Source organism: Cornus florida, unplaced genomic scaffold (genome assembly GCF_030987335.1).
Source record: "Cornus florida cultivar Cherokee Brave unplaced genomic scaffold, ASM3098733v1 CherokeeBrave_3.0.0_Hap2_Chr06, whole genome shotgun sequence".
In the NCBI taxonomy this organism is placed as follows: domain Eukaryota; kingdom Viridiplantae; phylum Streptophyta; class Magnoliopsida; order Cornales; family Cornaceae; genus Cornus; species Cornus florida.
This window is the reverse complement of record NW_026775576.1, coordinates 96,431,236-96,448,824: the sequence shown is the minus strand read 5'-3', so window position 1 is coordinate 96,448,824 and position 17,589 is coordinate 96,431,236. Positions and strand designations below refer to the sequence as shown.

The following is a 17,589-nucleotide window of genomic DNA, read 5'->3' as shown; positions in this document are numbered from 1 at the left end:
GAAATTTGTGGAAGGGACAGGTTGGAAAGAGTGAACACAGGAAAGAGATGTATTTTCTCCCTTAGCTATCCTTTGGCTGATTCTATAGATGGTCACATAACTTGGGACAACATCGGAATAAAGTATAAGAAGATGACAAGTTAGTGAGAGAATTCTGACCGATATTATCTACAAGAAAATAATGTTGGTACTGACACTGCCCACATGCCCTACTAGCTGTCTGGTCCTGCCAAAGCACTTATATTCTCCAGTTAGAAGAGCATGCAACATGATTCCTTCCAAATTTTAATACTCAAAATAGTATATAATGGGTTCATCAAACAAATATATATCTATATCTATATATATGTATGTATATATTTAAGTTTGTAAGGAAGAGCATTCAATGACAAAGCAACAGGATAAATGGATTTTTTTTCTTCACTATTATGGCTTAAGTAAAAAAAGAGTCCTATTGTTATAGTGTGCATTTCTCTTATGAGTCATGACCATTTGCTGATTGATTGAGTCACTGCTGCAGATATTTGATTAATTTTACTATGAATGTCAAAACATTTCTTTGTAACAATAAAATAAAATAGGTTACCCGTCAGCAAATGAAAATTCTCTATTTGTTTTGTTCTGTTAATAATTTAAGCATTGGTTCAATATTAAACAATTTCCGGTTTATTTCTTTTGGGAGGGGAGGTTAAAGGTGTTCTTTCCAAATTTCAAATTATCTTTTGATAATTTGACTGCAAAATTCAGGAAATGGTCCATGAAATAGTTACAGAAAGCTTACAGCTTTGGTTTTCACATCATTATGCAGAAAAGGTTAACCAATTTTTTTGAATAATTTAAACTCCGAAAGATGAGAAAAGGAAAGAAAAATTCTAGCTTAACATATTATAAGAACTATTATTCAATGAAGAACTTTATGATTGTGTTTATGAGTATAAATACAAGATCAATTGTACAATTCAACATCAGCGCTTATAGAACAATGAGCCCACCTGCACTGGATCTTGGATGAAATAGGGAAAAATTGGAGGAATGCTGGAGGTGAATACAAATTGTAAAATATTCCCCAGGCACTGAACATCTTGTTTCTTGGAGAAGCAATTTCGAAGACAACTAGCAATCAACATCTGGCATCGGCATTTTCCAGTAATTCCATGAATTGAAATCTTCCTGCATGGACATTGAACATCCGGACTGGCATCAAACGATTAGAAGATAGAACAAGGATCAATTGCAGTAAAGAAATTTTCATCTGTGGTGCCGTGAATTCTGCTCCTTTTTTTTCCCCCCCTCATTTCTCCTCTTTATTCTCCTTTTTATTTCGAAATAAGTAAATGTGTCCCACACGCGTTTACCTGCTCAACCAGTGCCGTTGGGGGAAACATGTCATGGACTAGAGTGTGTAAAGAAGTGTATGACTTCAAATCAACGCGATGGTTAATGGCCACCTCACCCTGTCAGTTTATATGAATTCATTAGAAAACAGGAAAACAACAATTGGATTTCCTGATGGTTGGCCTTGAAACATACTAGCATATACTAGTAGAAGATGAATACCTTAGGATTGATGATAAAGATTTTGCCCTTTGGAATACCAATCTTCCTGTAACTGAGCTCATCAGTGTCTCTATTCCCAAAACCCGCATAAAATGGATTGTAATCAGAAGGAAAGAGTGCTTTAATATCCTGCATAATATATATATTTTTTTTAGAGAAAAAAATAATAATAAAACTAACGAATACTGGAATTCTTATGTTCTATGTTCACGAAATTTGTTTGGCCTCCAGTAGTTAGTTACCTCTAAACAAGCAATCTTGAATTCGTGAGGCGCTCTTCTTATCACTGTCATAAGAAAGAATTAGAGATGATGTTTCTTCATAGAATTTAAACATAATAGTGTTAAATTAAGAAACCTTTTGGCATAACCGTGGTAAACACATATATTGAAAACCAAAAGTAAATTCTATAAAACAGTTATTACCAATTTTACTTTATGGGATGAAATATTAGGTAACTTAGAAACAGCATGTTTACAAAGAAAGTGTGCTCAAAATCTGGATGGTAACATGGATGTGTGATAGACAAAGAAATATAAATGAATAGTTAATGACTTTATGAGACAGCTGAAGCAAGCGACTAAGATTATTTGACCATGTTTAATGAATATCAGCAACCGCGTCAATAGAGAAGTTGACGTGGGAAGGGAAGAATAGAGATAGTAAGGAAAGAGAGGGTAGTGTGTGATTTAACTAAAGCTACAGCCTTGGACAGACAGATCAGAACATTAGAACATGATTCATGTAATTGAACCCAATTTCACTAATGGAGAGTCTCAAGACCAATATGCACTCAAGCTCAACATAACAAAAGTATACACATTAAATTCAAACCCATTTCTCATTCATAGGGCTTTCACATATTAGTTTATGTAAATCTATCAGATATGCATGTACAAACTCATCATTAGAGACGGATAAATGACAACAGAGTTGATTCAAAGGTAATTTAGTAGCAGTGCAAGTTTTTTCGATCTGTCTGAGATTTGTGTATTTCATCATAACTGTTTCAGCATCACTATTTCTCTTTGATATGTATTAATTGCATTAAAAAGTAAAGATCACATGATGATTGATTAACATTCAGAAAGAAATCATGATTTTTCCTTAGAAGCATAAACAACCATTAAGCATGATTATTTATACAAGCTAAAGCAATTTTTTTTTATAAGACAAGCTAAAGCAATTTAATGTAGATTAGAGGCAGCATACAACTCTCAGGGAAATAGGAACGCACCTTCTCGATACAATGAGGGAAATAGACCATCAGGTGAAATAACAACAGGTCCATTGGGTAAAGCTTTCCCATCCTGCAAGCAATTAAAGAGTTGTGTTTTAGCTCATGTTGCTCTCTTAGGATGGAAGTGACAACATCAAGACTGAAAACAAAAAACAAAAACAAAATAATGTTTATGAGCTTAGACAAACTGCGCCACTAGGGAATCATAGAGAGTGATTTTAATGACCTGTGGTTTGCAAGAAGATCACATAGACAGCTCATAAACATTGTCCCAAATGGAGCAAAATGACCTAAAACCAAACTCAATAAATGCCGATACTACCATTGATGCCACTGCATCAGAAACTACATTCCAACTCTTGCTCAATTATTAAGCTAGAAATTATTGACATAGTGGTTTCCTTATTGTTCACATCTGACAATTTGCAATCAATATAAAAAAAAAATACGCCCATTCTAATTATGTTACTAAAAATATCAAAGAACGGTGGATGTTAATACCTGTTTGAGATTGAGTAGAAAGCTTCTAGTTAGATATGCCTGTACAATTGCACGTGCACTCAGAAACAGTAGCTGATATCCATTCTCCTGCATTAAAGAAGAATTTAACATACGATACCTTGTTACCGAAGCAAATTGGAATATCCAAAATAAATAAAAAATTAGTGTCCATAATAATCTGATTATTAAACTGCATCATAATTTGTTACTCACACCACTCCAAGGAAGTAGACATGTCTATAGATGGTATTTAAACATTGCCGGCAGATTACAGTATCAAAGGAAGACAACCCTATTTTAGGATGCATATGGTGGAATTGATCTGGCGAAGTAGGGGACCTTAAAGGGAAAAAGCATATCTTTGTTTGAGTGGTATCTCCTACCACGACTGAGGTCCCAGTTAAGATATGGGTGTGGTGTGTGTGTATGCATGTGTATTACTTAAAAATAAAATAGAGAAAAGAAAAGTGAATCTGTACTAGCTGTTTATGTCCTGGATAAATGTACGGACAACATACATGGACAGTTTGATGGAATATTCCACTATACAGGCTGTAAGCAGAGCGGGAATGAACAAACTGGACTGTTTAAGCAGGAGCGAACCACTCTATTAACACATCAAACTGTCAAGATCAACGATAGAGAGTGAGTTATGGATCTATGGTTACCAAATTACAGTGATATCATAAATTATCTCTAATTGGTTCTCCCTCACACTATCTCTAATTGGTGCAACTTCAATGTCCTACAATTTTTTGCTTATATATCCTTTCTTAGCTGCCAAAAATTACACTCAAGAAACCATGGCTGGCCTAGTAGTTTCTCTCTCTCTACAAGAATACATCAATCACAAAAGTGATAGAAGAATCTCCTGGATCTAGTTTTGTCTAATACCAAACAAAGAAGAAATCAATTGCAATTATAAACATTAAATTAAGTTGAATGTGATTCTGGACCTCAAAAGATTAGAAACAGGGAGGACATACCTTAATTGCAGAGAAAAGTCGAGCTACCCCAGATTGTGTCCAATCCTTTCCAACTAAGGGCATGAACTGGCCAAGAACATCGGACCTGAAACAAGCATTAACATAATGAACAAGTCATATTAATCTCTATTTGACAGGGAGTCACAAAGGCAAAGTCAAATATTAAATTAATAATATGTCGCAAGCTCACAGCCATAATATGCATTGCTGAGGAATGGTCATACTTGCTTCAAGACTCAGAAAGGCCATAGGGGTTAGGTGATGCGTCTTTTGTTTAAGTTGTAGTCCAATGAGATCTTATATAATAACGCCCTTCATGGGTAAGTCCATTTTTGGTGCTAATGAATAATGATACATGCATCATTTGATCTACACATCTTGACAAGTTACGCTACTCTAAGACTGATCTGACTGCACCTAAGGACTGGCGTAAATAGATCATCATAAGCATTAATATGGATCTACTGCTAGTCTCACAATTCAAGATGAGGTACGCTTCAGTCCAAATACCAAAACAATGATGATAATTTCAGATGAAATGGTGATTCAGAAAATGATTCATTACAGCTCCCATGCTCTTTTTTGTGTTAAGCGGGAAAAGAAAAAAGAAAGGAATAAAAAAAAGTTGAAACCTCATGCTACAGAGAGTGGCATTCTAAATATATCATCTATGAAGCCAAGAAAATACCGAACTCCAGAGTCAGAAGAGACAGGAGCCATCCCCATAGCACATAGAAAAAAAGGGGGAAAAATTATTCTACCAGTCCTCTTCCTGGAGTTTTTAAGATATATATATATATATAACTAGCTTACTACATTCCAGCTGAGGGATCTTAATCGTGATCTAAAACGAGCCTACCAGATAAGTAGCAGATTCACAATCATTCTTCCTCTGTCTACCATGGTGATTCATCTTTCTAAATATTGTATTACAGAAGCACAAAAACACTGAAGTGCTAGATTAATCTATTGGCAGTATCTTCTATTTCATCTATCATGTTGAAGTGAACATATTTAGCAGCCTAGTCCATATGAGAAAGTCATATATCTTACTTGGTGATTGTCCCATCAACATCTGAAATGACAATTCGTGCATTCCATTTCCATAAGTAAATATGAGCATCAACCTGTTGAAGGAGAAGCGGCTTAACAATCAAAATAGAAGAGAATTGAACAACTGGTAATCATCTTCAAATTGCAAGCATTAAATAGGTAGAATGAATGATGGACCTTTTGCCTTCCTAAGACCCTGGTGGAGAAACTGAAAGTCACCATATTTTGCCCTTCTTTGAGGTTCAAAGATGTTATTTGCTCGGTAGTGGGGACGTTTGTCCTTTTAAATTGCTTGTGAGGAGAATCACTGCTACCATGGGATGTTGAAGTTGGTTCTACAGGTTGGATCTGTGAGCCAGATTCAGAATCAAGAAACACCTCTTCAGTAGACAAATTACTGCTAGTATGATCTAGTGTTTTAACTCTTCTGAATGGAATTGGCCAGAGCCTCCATCTACGCCCAGAAGGAGTGGAAGTGATTCCTGAATCATCATCCCTGAGATTTGGAGTGTCATCCTGTTCCACAGGAATTGCATCTTTAGGCTCAACAGGTAAATGTAAACCATATGCAGCTACTCCGAGAACAATTGTAGCAGCTTTATCCCATGGCAAGTACCTCTCTTGGGATCTGATAACTAAGTTAGTGTTCTTAATAATAGATGCTGCAGAAAGTTTGAATTTTTCCTCAGATATGCGGTGTGCATCAAAGGCTTCAGCAGCCGCGCTCAAACCCATACCGGCATGAAGTAAGTTCCCACAAAGAGAAATCTCAAACCCTTTAAATATAAGAAAAAGGAAAAATAAGTTTTTTTTTTTTTTTTTTTTTTTTTTTTTTTTTTTAAGTAAGAACACTACAAAAGCCCAAAAACACAGCTAAAGACAAATGGAAGCCCTTACTTGTGCTTGGATCACTTTTCATCCCTTCACTGGAAGTCACGGTCTGGGGTTCCATGGTATCACTTTTGCTATGTTCATCTTCAGGAGCAGGTCTTCGTTCGCTACTTTGTACCCCTTCGACAGCTAATGCTACACTAGTCTGTTCCTCCAATTCTTGATCATTATTAACAGAATGAACAAATGTGTCATAAGAACCTGTATGTTCTGTACCTGATGCAACATTTTTGGTGACTTCAACTTCAACCTGCAAATCTGGAGAAATGCCATCACGAGGATCAGAACTGGAAGGAGATGACCCGTCATGAATTCTTGATTCGACGAGAACTCCAACTGCAGTTTCATTGGCTTCTAGAATGCTGTGAGGAGACTTCTCTTGTGAATCTTCTGCATTCTCGTGAATCCCCAACGGAAAATCCAAATCTTGGTGATCAGCATTTCCATCCAGCATGGCCAATTCCGATATCTCCAAATTGCTATGTATGGAGAACTCTCTTTCCTGGTTTACAATGTTATGACTTTCTTGAGCTAGACGAACATGTTTCCGGTCTCCTTCACAAACTTCCAACTGGAACTCTGAAGCATTACTACCTTTGTTTATGTTGCAAACACTTTCGGAAGCAATTTCATGCGTAGGTGTGCGCAAATCACTTAAGTAATCGGCAGTCCATGTGTCTTCTTCAATGCTAAACTCCGTGTTGCCTTCACAGAACTCAGTCCCTTGACCTGGACCCAAATGAAACTGAGGTATGCTTAATTGCAAGTCCTCGATATTCCTTTCTGATGAGGAGAAGGGAGCTGTCAGTATATGACCATCTATACTCACCAAAACCACCTCTGAATTAGAATTCTGTGATTCCACAAAATGCTCCACATCGTCTATATTCTCAAATCGATTAGACCCATATTCTGATAACTCAATTGAACCCTCAAGTGAGGATTCTGCATCTTGAAATTCATAGAGCCTCCTTTCACTATCAGATTCCAAACTCTCAATTCTGTCCACACTCATAGAAACACAATCATCTTGCAATTCAACCTCACCAGTACAAGAAACACTATCCTCATGTCTACAAAGATTAATATTATTCTTTTCACTATAATCATTGCTATTATAATTAATACGACTATCCTCGTGTTTAACTCCCGGACTATATGAATCCTTCAAAACCCCATTCAACTCACTGTCTTTACCAGAAACAACCTCCTTTACTAAATATGCTTCACCTGAATTATCAAGATACATATGGAAATTGGCTTCGACACCATTAACACTTATGCGGACAATTTTTTCCGCCCCTTTAAGAACACCCTGAAATTTACCAAACCTAACGTACCAAGGTGTGCTCCGAAACGTCCCATCCTGCTGCTGAACAACAATTATGTCAACAGCCCCACCAAAGGGATGAAATGGGGTGGCAACGGAGTACACACCTTGAGATAAAATGCTCCCAAATTTACCAACCACATTCATCTGTCAATCTACCAATATTCACCTCAAAAATTGGGAAATTCCACCAAACCCTATTGTGTTTTAGAATCCAATAAATTGTCAGTCAAATATCCCCAAGAAAATATCAACGGTGAGTTGTTCAATTTTTTCAGTCCCTTTTCTTGATATCTGTATGCAATTTGAAATTCAAAATAAATATTACGATCATATGCAGATAGATTGCATTTACAAAGAAACTGATAATCATGCATGGTGAACTGCGAACCATAAACATGAGTTTACATCAGGAAATTCTTCGAATGTGAAATAAGAACTACACTAAAATGAGAACTGAAGTTATAAATTGTGACAAGGAAATGAGAAATTCAAACCCTTTAATACACTTACAGATTCAAACTTTGCCAATCCCAATAAAAGATCTTTGTGCTCGAGCGATCACAGACCAAGACGGAGGAATCTGACAGCCTGAAATTTGATTCTTTCTCTTACTTGTGTCTTCTTTTTCCGTCTTTTCTCTCTATATATAGAAGAAATTTCCTGGAAACTAATGTATACATGAAATTTCCTGATAATTGTGTCACTTTCTCTCTCTAGAAGTAGAAAGCATGTGTTCCTTGTGTTGGATTTTCTTATTTTTACGTTGGCTTTGTGCCAATACACAATTCCTCATTTTAAATTTCTGTGGCATTGGGCCTTCGTCTTTGAAAGACTGGATAACAGAAAAGAAACCATTCATAAATCCCCAATTCTTAAAGTAAAAATTAGTTTAGGTTAAAAATTAAAAATATATATTTTTTATTTTATAAATAATAGAGTATACTGCTAAAAAAACTCCCTTGAATTATTATTCTTTTACAAACAACTCCCTAAACTACACAGTGAGGCCCGTTCGGATATTAATTTTCTAATATTAGTATCTAAACTCAGGGCATATCAAGATGTGTTGGGATGGCTGATATTAGTTTGGAATAGTTTATAATATATCAGATTTTTTTTTTCTCAAATTCATATCACCAAATTAGTGATATAGTGTGTTTTTGTATTGTAGCGAAAACAGATTTTTGAATTCATTAAAACAAATTTTCGTTACCAAACATTATTTCGATTTCTATCCAAAACATTCCTATAATAAAAATGGTTGTTTTAATATGGACAAAAAATATAAAGCCCAAAACACATCACATTCTAAACGGGCCATATTTTACCATTTTTCATTAAAAATTTTATTTCTTATAAATTATTTTTATTATCTTTTCTCTTATCTAAATATTAATTATACCATTTACCTTTATTTTATTATTAGTATCAAATTATTATAAAAATAAAAACATAAAGTTGTATCTAATATTTTCTAAAATGATTAACTTATTATTAAAACTTAATATTTATAAGAAAATTTATTATACTCGGTTTGAACTTTTTTACCATAAAAAATACCTTCTTTTTTATACAATATATTCATGAAAAATTAAGAAATTACTTATATTATTATAAAAAAATTACTTTAGATTTTTTATTAAATAATTAATTTCAAAAATTAAAGTTAAATTTATATAAATTTAATGGATAATATGTCATCAAATTAGTATGATTTTTTTCTCATAATTTATTTTAATAAGGAAAATAAACTAAGCATAATTCAATAATAAATGACATTATGATCATTTATTGAAAAATAACTTAGGCAATAAAGTATTTTGAAACAAAATGTGATTTTTTCTCATACTGATGTGACCAAAGTAATTTAACTTTCAGTTTTTAAGGTGGTGGAGATTAAAATTGATCAATGGATATCCTTCAAGCATGTTAGTATAGGTGATCCATAAAAAGAGCAAATAATAATAAATAAACACGATGAAAGGAGATAGTATTCTTTTTGTTACGCTGGGGCTCGAACCCCTCCTATTTTCTTTGAAAATAGAGAGATTATACCATTGAGTCAAAAGCCGTTTAAATGAACTCACTTTTTCAACTAATATATTTAATAACTAAATTAAAATATTTTATAAATTAAGATAAATAAGTCTTAAATAAAAATATTTATGGACATTGTAAGGCCCCTGAGGTTCTTCTACTACCGTCAAGTTATGTTTTTATATGTTTTAATTGTTCTATATATATTTTCACAATAAATAAAAAAATAATACTTGTCTAATTACTGACCAGTTTACTTTTCACTGAGGTGAAGTAATCACAAACATACACAAGCTGTCTAAAGAATAATAATGTCATCTTATTTATTTATTTTTATTATATTTTTACAGGAAAAAAAAATACACCAATGAAGTGTAATATGCCACCTCTCTTAATTAAGCTCCAAGTCTCCAACACCTCCTCCTACACATGACCAAACTACACGAGAGTCCCACTTTCACCTAACAAAAACAATCAGGGCATTTTCGGCATTTAAAAATGAGAAATTTAAAGGGAACTTTTTTAATCCGTCTATGCAGCTGTTGACCAAGTGAGCAACCATCAATACAAAGTCGTCCCTCTCACCGCCGCCTTCACAACCACCACCACCACCTCCTCCTCCACACCACCACTCCTACCCTCCCTCCCACTGTACCACCAAGAAAATGGCGAAACTGCCCCTCCCCCTCCTTCTCCTCTCCCTCCTCCTCTCTCTCCTCCTCTCCCCCACCACCGCCGAGATCAAAAACCTGAAAATCTCCGCCGACAACCGCCCCATGATCCTCTTCGAGAAATTTGGCTTCACCCTCACCGGCCACGTCACCATCTCCGTCTCCGACGTCTCCGTCACCTCCTCCCTCCCCAACCTGAATCCTTCCCTCCTCGGCTTCTTCCTCCTCTCTGAAGAATCCCTGATCCAAGTCCTCCTCGAGCTCCAACAAAACCCTGGCTTTTGTGTCCTCGACAGCCGCTACATCACCAAACTCTTCACCTTCCGCGATCTCTCTCTACCACCTCACCCATCCTTCAACCAGTCCTACCCCGTCAGTGCCCCCAACGAGTACAGTCTCTTCTTCGCCAATTGTGCCGCCGAAAGCCGAGTCACCATGTACGTTCGCACTGAGGTCTACAATATCGACAACGGCGTGAAGGACTACCTCCCCGCCGGCCTCACTCAACTCCCTACCATATTCTTCCTGTTCTCCATCATCTATTTCGTCTTTCTAGGGTTTTGGGCCCAAATCTGTTACAAAAACAAGAGATCCGTTCACCGGATTCACATTCTGATGGCCGGATTGCTCCTCATGAAGGCACTGAACCTGATCTGCGCCGCCGAGGATAAACACTACGTGAAGGTGACTGGTACGCCTCACGGCTGGGATGTGTTGTTTTACATCTTTCAGTTCATAAGGGTTGTGTTGTTGTTCACTGTGATTGTTTTGATCGGGACTGGTTGGTCGTTCTTGAAGCCATTTTTGCAAGAGAAAGAGAAGAAGGTATTGATGATTGTGGTTCCGCTTCAGGTCTTGGCCAATCTGGCTTCGGTCGTGATTGGCGAAACCGGGCCGTTTATCAAGGATTGGGTGACTTGGAATCAGGTGTTCTTGCTGGTTGATATTGTGTGTTGTTGTGCCATCATTTTCCCGATTGTGTGGTCGATCAGATCGTTGAGGGAAACATCGAAGACGGACGGGAAGGCCGCGAGAAACTTGGCAAAGTTGACCCTTTTCAGGCAGTTCTATATTGTGGTGATTGGGTACTTGTATTTCACGAGAATTGTGGTGTTTGCACTGAGGACCATTGCTGCATATAAGTACCAGTGGGTGAGTAATTTGGCGGAGGAGATTGCAAGCCTTGCATTCTATATGGTGATGTTTTATATGTTCAGGCCGGTGGAGAAGAATGAGTACTTTGTTCTCGATGAGGAGGAAGAAGAGGCTGCGGAGATGGCCCTCCGGGATGAGGAGTTTGAGCTTTGAAATCCTTGGGAAGAGATTGGTGATTGGTTACTTCTCTTCATGTATTTTTGTGCTCTCACTGAAAACATTGTGAGTTGTTTAAGTAGATTTTACAGAACAATACTGCCTTCTTCTTTTTTTCTTCCTTCTTTTTTCGTTATAATAACTTTGGTATTTACAGAATACTGTTTGTATTTCCTGCCGATGAATATCATGAGAATTTGTTGCTACTAATTCTATTCAACATATGTAGTTCACATTTATCTCCGGCAGTTGTTCCCCAACATATTTTTTGCTTTTGCCATCTCTTGTTTATTTCTTTGAGGATCTTTACTTTTCTGCATGATCTGTTGATTGCCTTCATAATCATAAAATTGTTGGAAAATGCATGCTTGCATATTTTTTTTTTTGTTTTCTTTTCGATGCTTGCCTAATACTTCTCATCTGGATGTAATTTCTTGTTTGAACTGTTTGTATATTGAATCAATGTTCTGAATGTAGATAAACTAAATGTTAATGCAGAAGAATTTATTCATTTATATGAGTATGCCTATAATCAAACTGAGCTTTCTTCTAGTTGTTCGAGCTCTGCTTCGTCAAATCAAATATCAGTATGAGCTCACTAGAAATAAGTGTTTGAGGTTGGCTTATTTGGTTCTCTTAGCCAATCTCGATCTCAAAACTCTACTTTGAGATCAAAATTGATTAAAAATTAGTTACGAGTCCTAACAATCACTAAGAAACAAGTCATGTTCACGAGCGTTAAGAGTAGAAATATAAAAAGAAGAGAAAGGAGAGAATTGCATAGAGGCTTGAATGATATGAATTACTCATTCATAGCTCTAGTATTTATAGATAAAATGAGCACATGCACATATTACAAGAAAGGAAACAAAATCAAATCACAACTTACTCTAAAGCATATTCTATGGCATAGTTAAATCTCTGCTATTATGGTAAGTCATACCATAAATCGTGGTATCATATATGCTATTATATGCATAGTCAATTCTCTGATATTATGGTAAGTCATATCATAAATCGTGGTATCATATATGCTAACACTCCCCCTCAAGTTGGTGCGTGGATATCTGAAACGCCCAACTTGGACAATGCATTCTCAAACACAATCTTGCTGACGCTCTTTATAAGAATGTCTGCAAGCTGCTGAGAGCTTGTGACAAATGGAGTGCAAATTTGACTAGAGATGATCTTCTCTCGAAAGAAGTGACGGTCCACCTCTATATGCTTAGTCCTGTCATGCTGAACGGGATTTGCTGCTATGCTAATGGCAAACTTGTTGTCACAGTAGAGTGAGAATGAAAGCGACACTGGAAGGCACAAGTCTGTCATCAAGGTTTTCAGCCAAAGCAACTCACCTACCCCAAGAGCCATAGCCCTATACTCTGCCTCTGCACTAGATCGAGAGACAACATCCTGCTTCTTACTGCGCCAAGTAACCACGTTACCACCAATAGTGGTATAATAACCTGAAGTAGACCTCCTATTTGAAATTGATCATGCATAATTAGCATCTGTCCAAGCCTCAACACGTAAGTGACCATAATTGGCAAACAAAATACCACGGCCTGGACACCCTTTTAAGTAGTGAAGGATCCGAATAGCTGCATCAAGGAGAGGGGCACGAGGAGAATGCATGAATTGACTCACGTCACTCACGACATAAGCAATGTCAGGTCGAGTCATGGATAAATAGATGAGCTTCCCCACAAGTCGTTGATACTGACCAATATCTGACAACAACTCCCCCTCAGAATCAGGCAACCGATGATTCTACTCAATTGGAGTATCAGCAGGACGAGCGCCAAGCTGACCAGAAGCAGAAGGCAAGTCAAGAACATACTTGCGTTAAGAGATGAAAATGCCAGTCTTGGAGTGAGCCACCTCAATACCCAAGAAGTACCGTAAGGGACCAAGATCCTTAATCTCAAACTGACGGCCAAGATAGCTCTTAAACTCATCAATTCCAGTAGTATCATCGCCGGTAAGAACAATATCATCGACATACACAATGAGAGCAACTGTCTTACCGCCTGAATGACGTAAAAACAAGGTATGATCAGCTGCACTTTGAGGGAAACCAAACTTGAGCATAGCAGTGCCAAAGCGATCAGACCAAGCTTGAGGAGACTGCTTGAGGCCATACAGAGAACGATGAAAATGACATACCATACCAGAATGAGCAGGAGAATGAAAGCTCGGAGGAGGAACCATGTACATCTCTTCTAGCAAATCACCATTGAGAAAAACATTCTTGACATCTAACTGAAATAGAGGCCAAGATCGAATTGCAGCAATGGAAAATAATACACGGATGGTATTCATCTTGGCAACAAGGGCAAAAGTCTCCTGATAATCTATGCCATAAGTCTGAGCATAACCCTTGGCAACCAATCGAGCTTTGTAACGAGCAACTGACCCATTTGGATTATGCTTAACTGTAAACACCCAACGATAACCCACATCCTTTCGTCCAATAGGAAGCGGAACCATGTCCCAAGTCTAATTTTTCTCAAGTGCTTGTAGTTCTTTTGTCATAGCATCACACCATTGAGGTTGTGCTAGTGCATCTGCAACACTAGAAGGAACAGAAACCGAGGCAACATAAACAAGAAAACTCCGATAGGAGGGTGAGAGAGCATAATCAGAAACAAAATTAGAAATAGGGTAAGTACAAGAACGTTTATCCTTTCGAAGAGCAATGGGGGCGATCATCAAGCGAAACAATAGCTTGAGAAGGCGGAGCTGGTGCCGAAGGAATAGGGCAGTCGATCGTGGGAGTAGAAGCTTGTACCTGTTGTCTCCGACTATAAACTTGTGAAAAAGGAACAATTCCCCCTGCTGGAGGGGTATCACGAGGAGGAATCATAGAAGAAGAAACAGGTAATGGTAGAGGAGTTGAAGACGGAATAAGGTGATCATCCATTATATTCAATGGGAACCATTCACTCTGAAAACCAATTGAACCACTATAGTATGGTGTATGCTTAAAGAAAGAAACATCCATGGATATAAACCGCCGATGACTGGGAGGATGGTAACACCTATAACCTTTTTGAGAGTGAGAATAGCCCAAAAACACACACTTCAAAGCCTTGGGGTCAAGCTTTGTACGAGTCTGCCCCAATTGCTGAACAAAGCACACACACCCGAAGACTCGCAGAGGAATAAAAAAAAGAGATGAATTGGGATGTAAGATTGAGAGTGGGGCTGTAAAGTTAAAAATCCTAGGAGGAGTCCTATTAATGATGTAAACAGCGGTAAGAACTGCATCTCCCCAAAATGACTGGGAAACATTCGTGCGAATGCAGATTGCTCTGGCTAAGTCAAGGATGTGGCAATTCTTTCTCTTAGAACGACCATTCTGTTGAGGAGTTTTAACATTAGCCATTTGATGCTCAATCCCAAATTCTGTACATAACCGTTGTACCTTCCTATAAATGTACTCTGTACCCTAGTCAGATCAGAATTGTTTAATGGTATGACCATATTGAGTCTGAACCATTGTCATTAAATTTTTAAAAATGGTGTATACCTCATTTTTGGTTTTCATAAGATAAACCCAAGTAACACGACTATGATCATCAATGAACAACACGAAATATCGAAATCCAAGACTAGAAGTAACTGGGCAAGGACCCCACAATTCTGAATGAACAAGATCAAAAGGTGTTAAAGCAGATTTATTACTACTAGCAGGATAATTGGAATGAACATGTTTAGCCATCTAACATGTTTCACAGGATAGGTCCGACACTGCCACGTTACAAAATAAGGAAGGAAATAAATGTTTCAAATAACCAAAAGAAATACGTCCTAAACGCATGTGCCAACGCATAAGCTGGGCTTTATTAGATGAAACAATATTAGAAAATGAAGCTGAATGTGCTTGAGGTGACAAAGGAGCATTCAACAGGTATAAACCGTCCACTTCACGCCCACTGCCAATCGTCCTTTTCGACACCAGATCCTAAAAAATACAATGAGAGGGAAAGAACGTTACACTACAATTCAATTGTTTGGTAACGCTACTAACAGAAATAAGATTTGTAGTCAACTTTGGAACATAAAGTGTATTTGACAAAGTTAATGAAGGAGTAACTGATATGTGACCTTTCCCAGCTATGGAAGATGGAGAGCCATCCGCAAGGCGGACCTTGCGTTAGCCAGAGCAGATACTATAAGATTGGAAGAGTGAGGATATACCAGTCATATTGTCTGAAGCACTAGAATCAATGATCCATGGTGTTGAAGATGTAGATACGCTATGTGCAGACGCAATAGTACTTAAGTGGGCATAAGTGGAGGTTGGCTGAGATGATGCCTCCATTTGGTTGAAGAATTGCTTGAACTTGTCCAAATCAGCTTGAGTTAAGGTAACTGTGGCAGAAGATGTAGAGGCAAGGTTGTCAGGAGTTGACAACGAGACTGGTTGTGTAACAAAATGTGCAGAGGATCGATGCTGTTGTTTCTGTTGCGGTGGACGTCCATGTAGAGCATAACAACGAGTTTGATGTGATCAATTTTTTCGCAATGGTCACATTGTCTACGTTGTTGTCCCAGTGGAGGACCGGTGGTAGTGCTTTGAACTGACTGGGATGGTGAAGTTCCTGAAAGGTTGGGAACCCGAACTGCCATAGCAGAACGATCAACCGAAGCAACGCCTAATGGATGAGTCCGACAGCTCTCGTATGATAATACATAAGGAGTATGCATCCTCAAGAGTAGGGAATGAAGATAAACCCAATAAATGAACACGAGCATGCTTAAACTCGTCGTTCAACCCGGCAAGAAACTGAAACACTCGATTCTTTTCCACAATTCCTGCATATAAAACTGCATCATCTGGATCTTTCCAAGAGTGGAAGGAATCATAATATGACATCTCCTCCCAAATAGCACGAAGCTTGGCAATGTAACCTGAAACTGTTAAGTCACCATGAGAAATCCTTGTGATATCTCGACCCAGGTGGAAAATTCGTGCATTATTCTGCCTCTGAGAATAAGTGCGTTGAACTGAATCCCAAATCTGCTTAGCAGTCTCCATAAACATATAGCCAACAGTTATGTTTGGTTGCATCGAATTGACTAGCCAAGACATAACCATAGCGTTATCTGCAAACCACTGTGGATATGTCTTCTCTGACTCAGTTGGCTCTTTCTCAGAACCAGTAATATAGCCAATCTTGCCTTTGCCACCAATGACCATTTTGGCAGACTGTGCCCAAATCAAATAGTTGGAACCATCCAACTTCACTGTGGTGATTTGAAGTCCTGGATTTTCTGATGAGTTGGTGGGAAAAATGGTACCACCACCCACAGAACGTGAGCTAAGAGAATTAACAATCAAGGACCCTGAATCTGCCATAATCTGTCACACGACAATAAAAAAAATTTCAAAAATATCACAAATTCTGTTAATAAATCAAAGGGTCTCCTCAGACCATAAACAATAACAATTTCTCCTCGGACCATTCCCGAAAAATCCAAATACATACCTTTTTTAAAGAGAGTTGCCCGCTTACATATAGCCAGACAGCCTCCTCCTTAATATCCGGAACCTCTTTGTAGACTATTTTTTTTTTACCCAAGCCCTTCTAGGTGTTGGAAACCAACTATCACAATTTACCCAACCCTAGAAGAGTGAAAAAGAAATTGTAAAACTTAAAAATACCTGTTTTCGATCACAAAACAGCAACACAGAAAAACATGTGTAGGCAACGTCACACGATGTCACAAACAGCCTAAGGTAGCTGTCGCACAAGTAGCAAGGCTGCTGAAAGGTGTGAAAAGATGTTGGCTCTGATACCAAATAAAAATATAAAAAGAAGAGAAATGAGAGAATTGCGTGAAGACTTGAATGATATGAATTACTCATTCACAGCTCTAGTATTTATAGATAAAATGAGCACATGCCCATATTACAAGAAAGGAAACTAAATCAAATCAAAATCAAAATCAAATCACAACTTATTCTAAAGCATATTCTATGGCATAGTCAAATCTCTGCTA

At 37.5% G+C, this 17,589-nt stretch overlaps 2 protein-coding genes across 3 annotated transcripts; one reads left to right on the top strand and one right to left on the bottom strand.

Moving 5' to 3' along the window:
- Positions 1 to 859: 859 nt before the first annotated feature.
- On the bottom strand, positions 860 to 8,370 carry LOC132313124 (phosphatidate phosphatase PAH1-like). 2 transcript variants are annotated; one of them, XM_059811787.1, is made up of 11 exons: positions 8,072 to 8,370; positions 6,235 to 7,852; positions 5,515 to 6,113; positions 5,338 to 5,411; positions 4,285 to 4,369; positions 3,299 to 3,385; positions 2,795 to 2,867; positions 1,800 to 1,843; positions 1,558 to 1,686; positions 1,356 to 1,454; positions 860 to 1,194 (listed from the first exon to the last, which is right to left on the bottom strand). In XM_059811787.1, the coding sequence occupies exons 2-11, from the start codon at positions 7,703 to 7,705 to the stop codon at positions 1,114 to 1,116; spliced, it is 2,742 nt and encodes a 913-aa protein (XP_059667770.1). In that variant the 5' UTR covers positions 7,706 to 7,852; positions 8,072 to 8,370; the 3' UTR covers positions 860 to 1,113. The 2 variants fall into 2 exon arrangements, with proteins under 2 accessions (XP_059667770.1, XP_059667771.1); XM_059811788.1 differs by having other exon boundaries at positions 860 to 1,170; positions 8,072 to 8,369.
- Positions 8,371 to 10,049: 1,679 nt separating this feature from the next.
- On the top strand, positions 10,050 to 11,790 carry LOC132313123 (protein CANDIDATE G-PROTEIN COUPLED RECEPTOR 7-like). Its single transcript, XM_059811786.1, has one exon. The coding sequence runs from the start codon at positions 10,264 to 10,266 to the stop codon at positions 11,575 to 11,577; it is 1,314 nt and encodes a 437-aa protein (XP_059667769.1). The 5' UTR covers positions 10,050 to 10,263; the 3' UTR covers positions 11,578 to 11,790.
- The last annotated feature ends 5,799 nt before the right edge of the window (positions 11,791 to 17,589 follow it).

Bases quoted from the DNA above. Each gene is read 5' to 3' on its own strand.
- LOC132313124 (XM_059811787.1), bottom strand. From the start codon at position 7,705: ATGAATGTGGTTGGTAAATTTGGGAGCATTTTATCTCAAGGTGTGTAC. The intron at 2,868-3,298 runs GTATTAACATCC...AATTGCTTGCAG, and splicing joins TTCTACTCAATCTCAAACAG to GATGGGAAAGCTTTACCCAA. The intron at 1,687-1,799 runs GTAACTAACTAC...TATATTATGCAG, and splicing joins TCAAGATTGCTTGTTTAGAG to GATATTAAAGCACTCTTTCC.
- LOC132313123 (XM_059811786.1), top strand. From the start codon at position 10,264: ATGGCGAAACTGCCCCTCCCCCTCCTTCTCCTCTCCCTCCTCCTCTCT.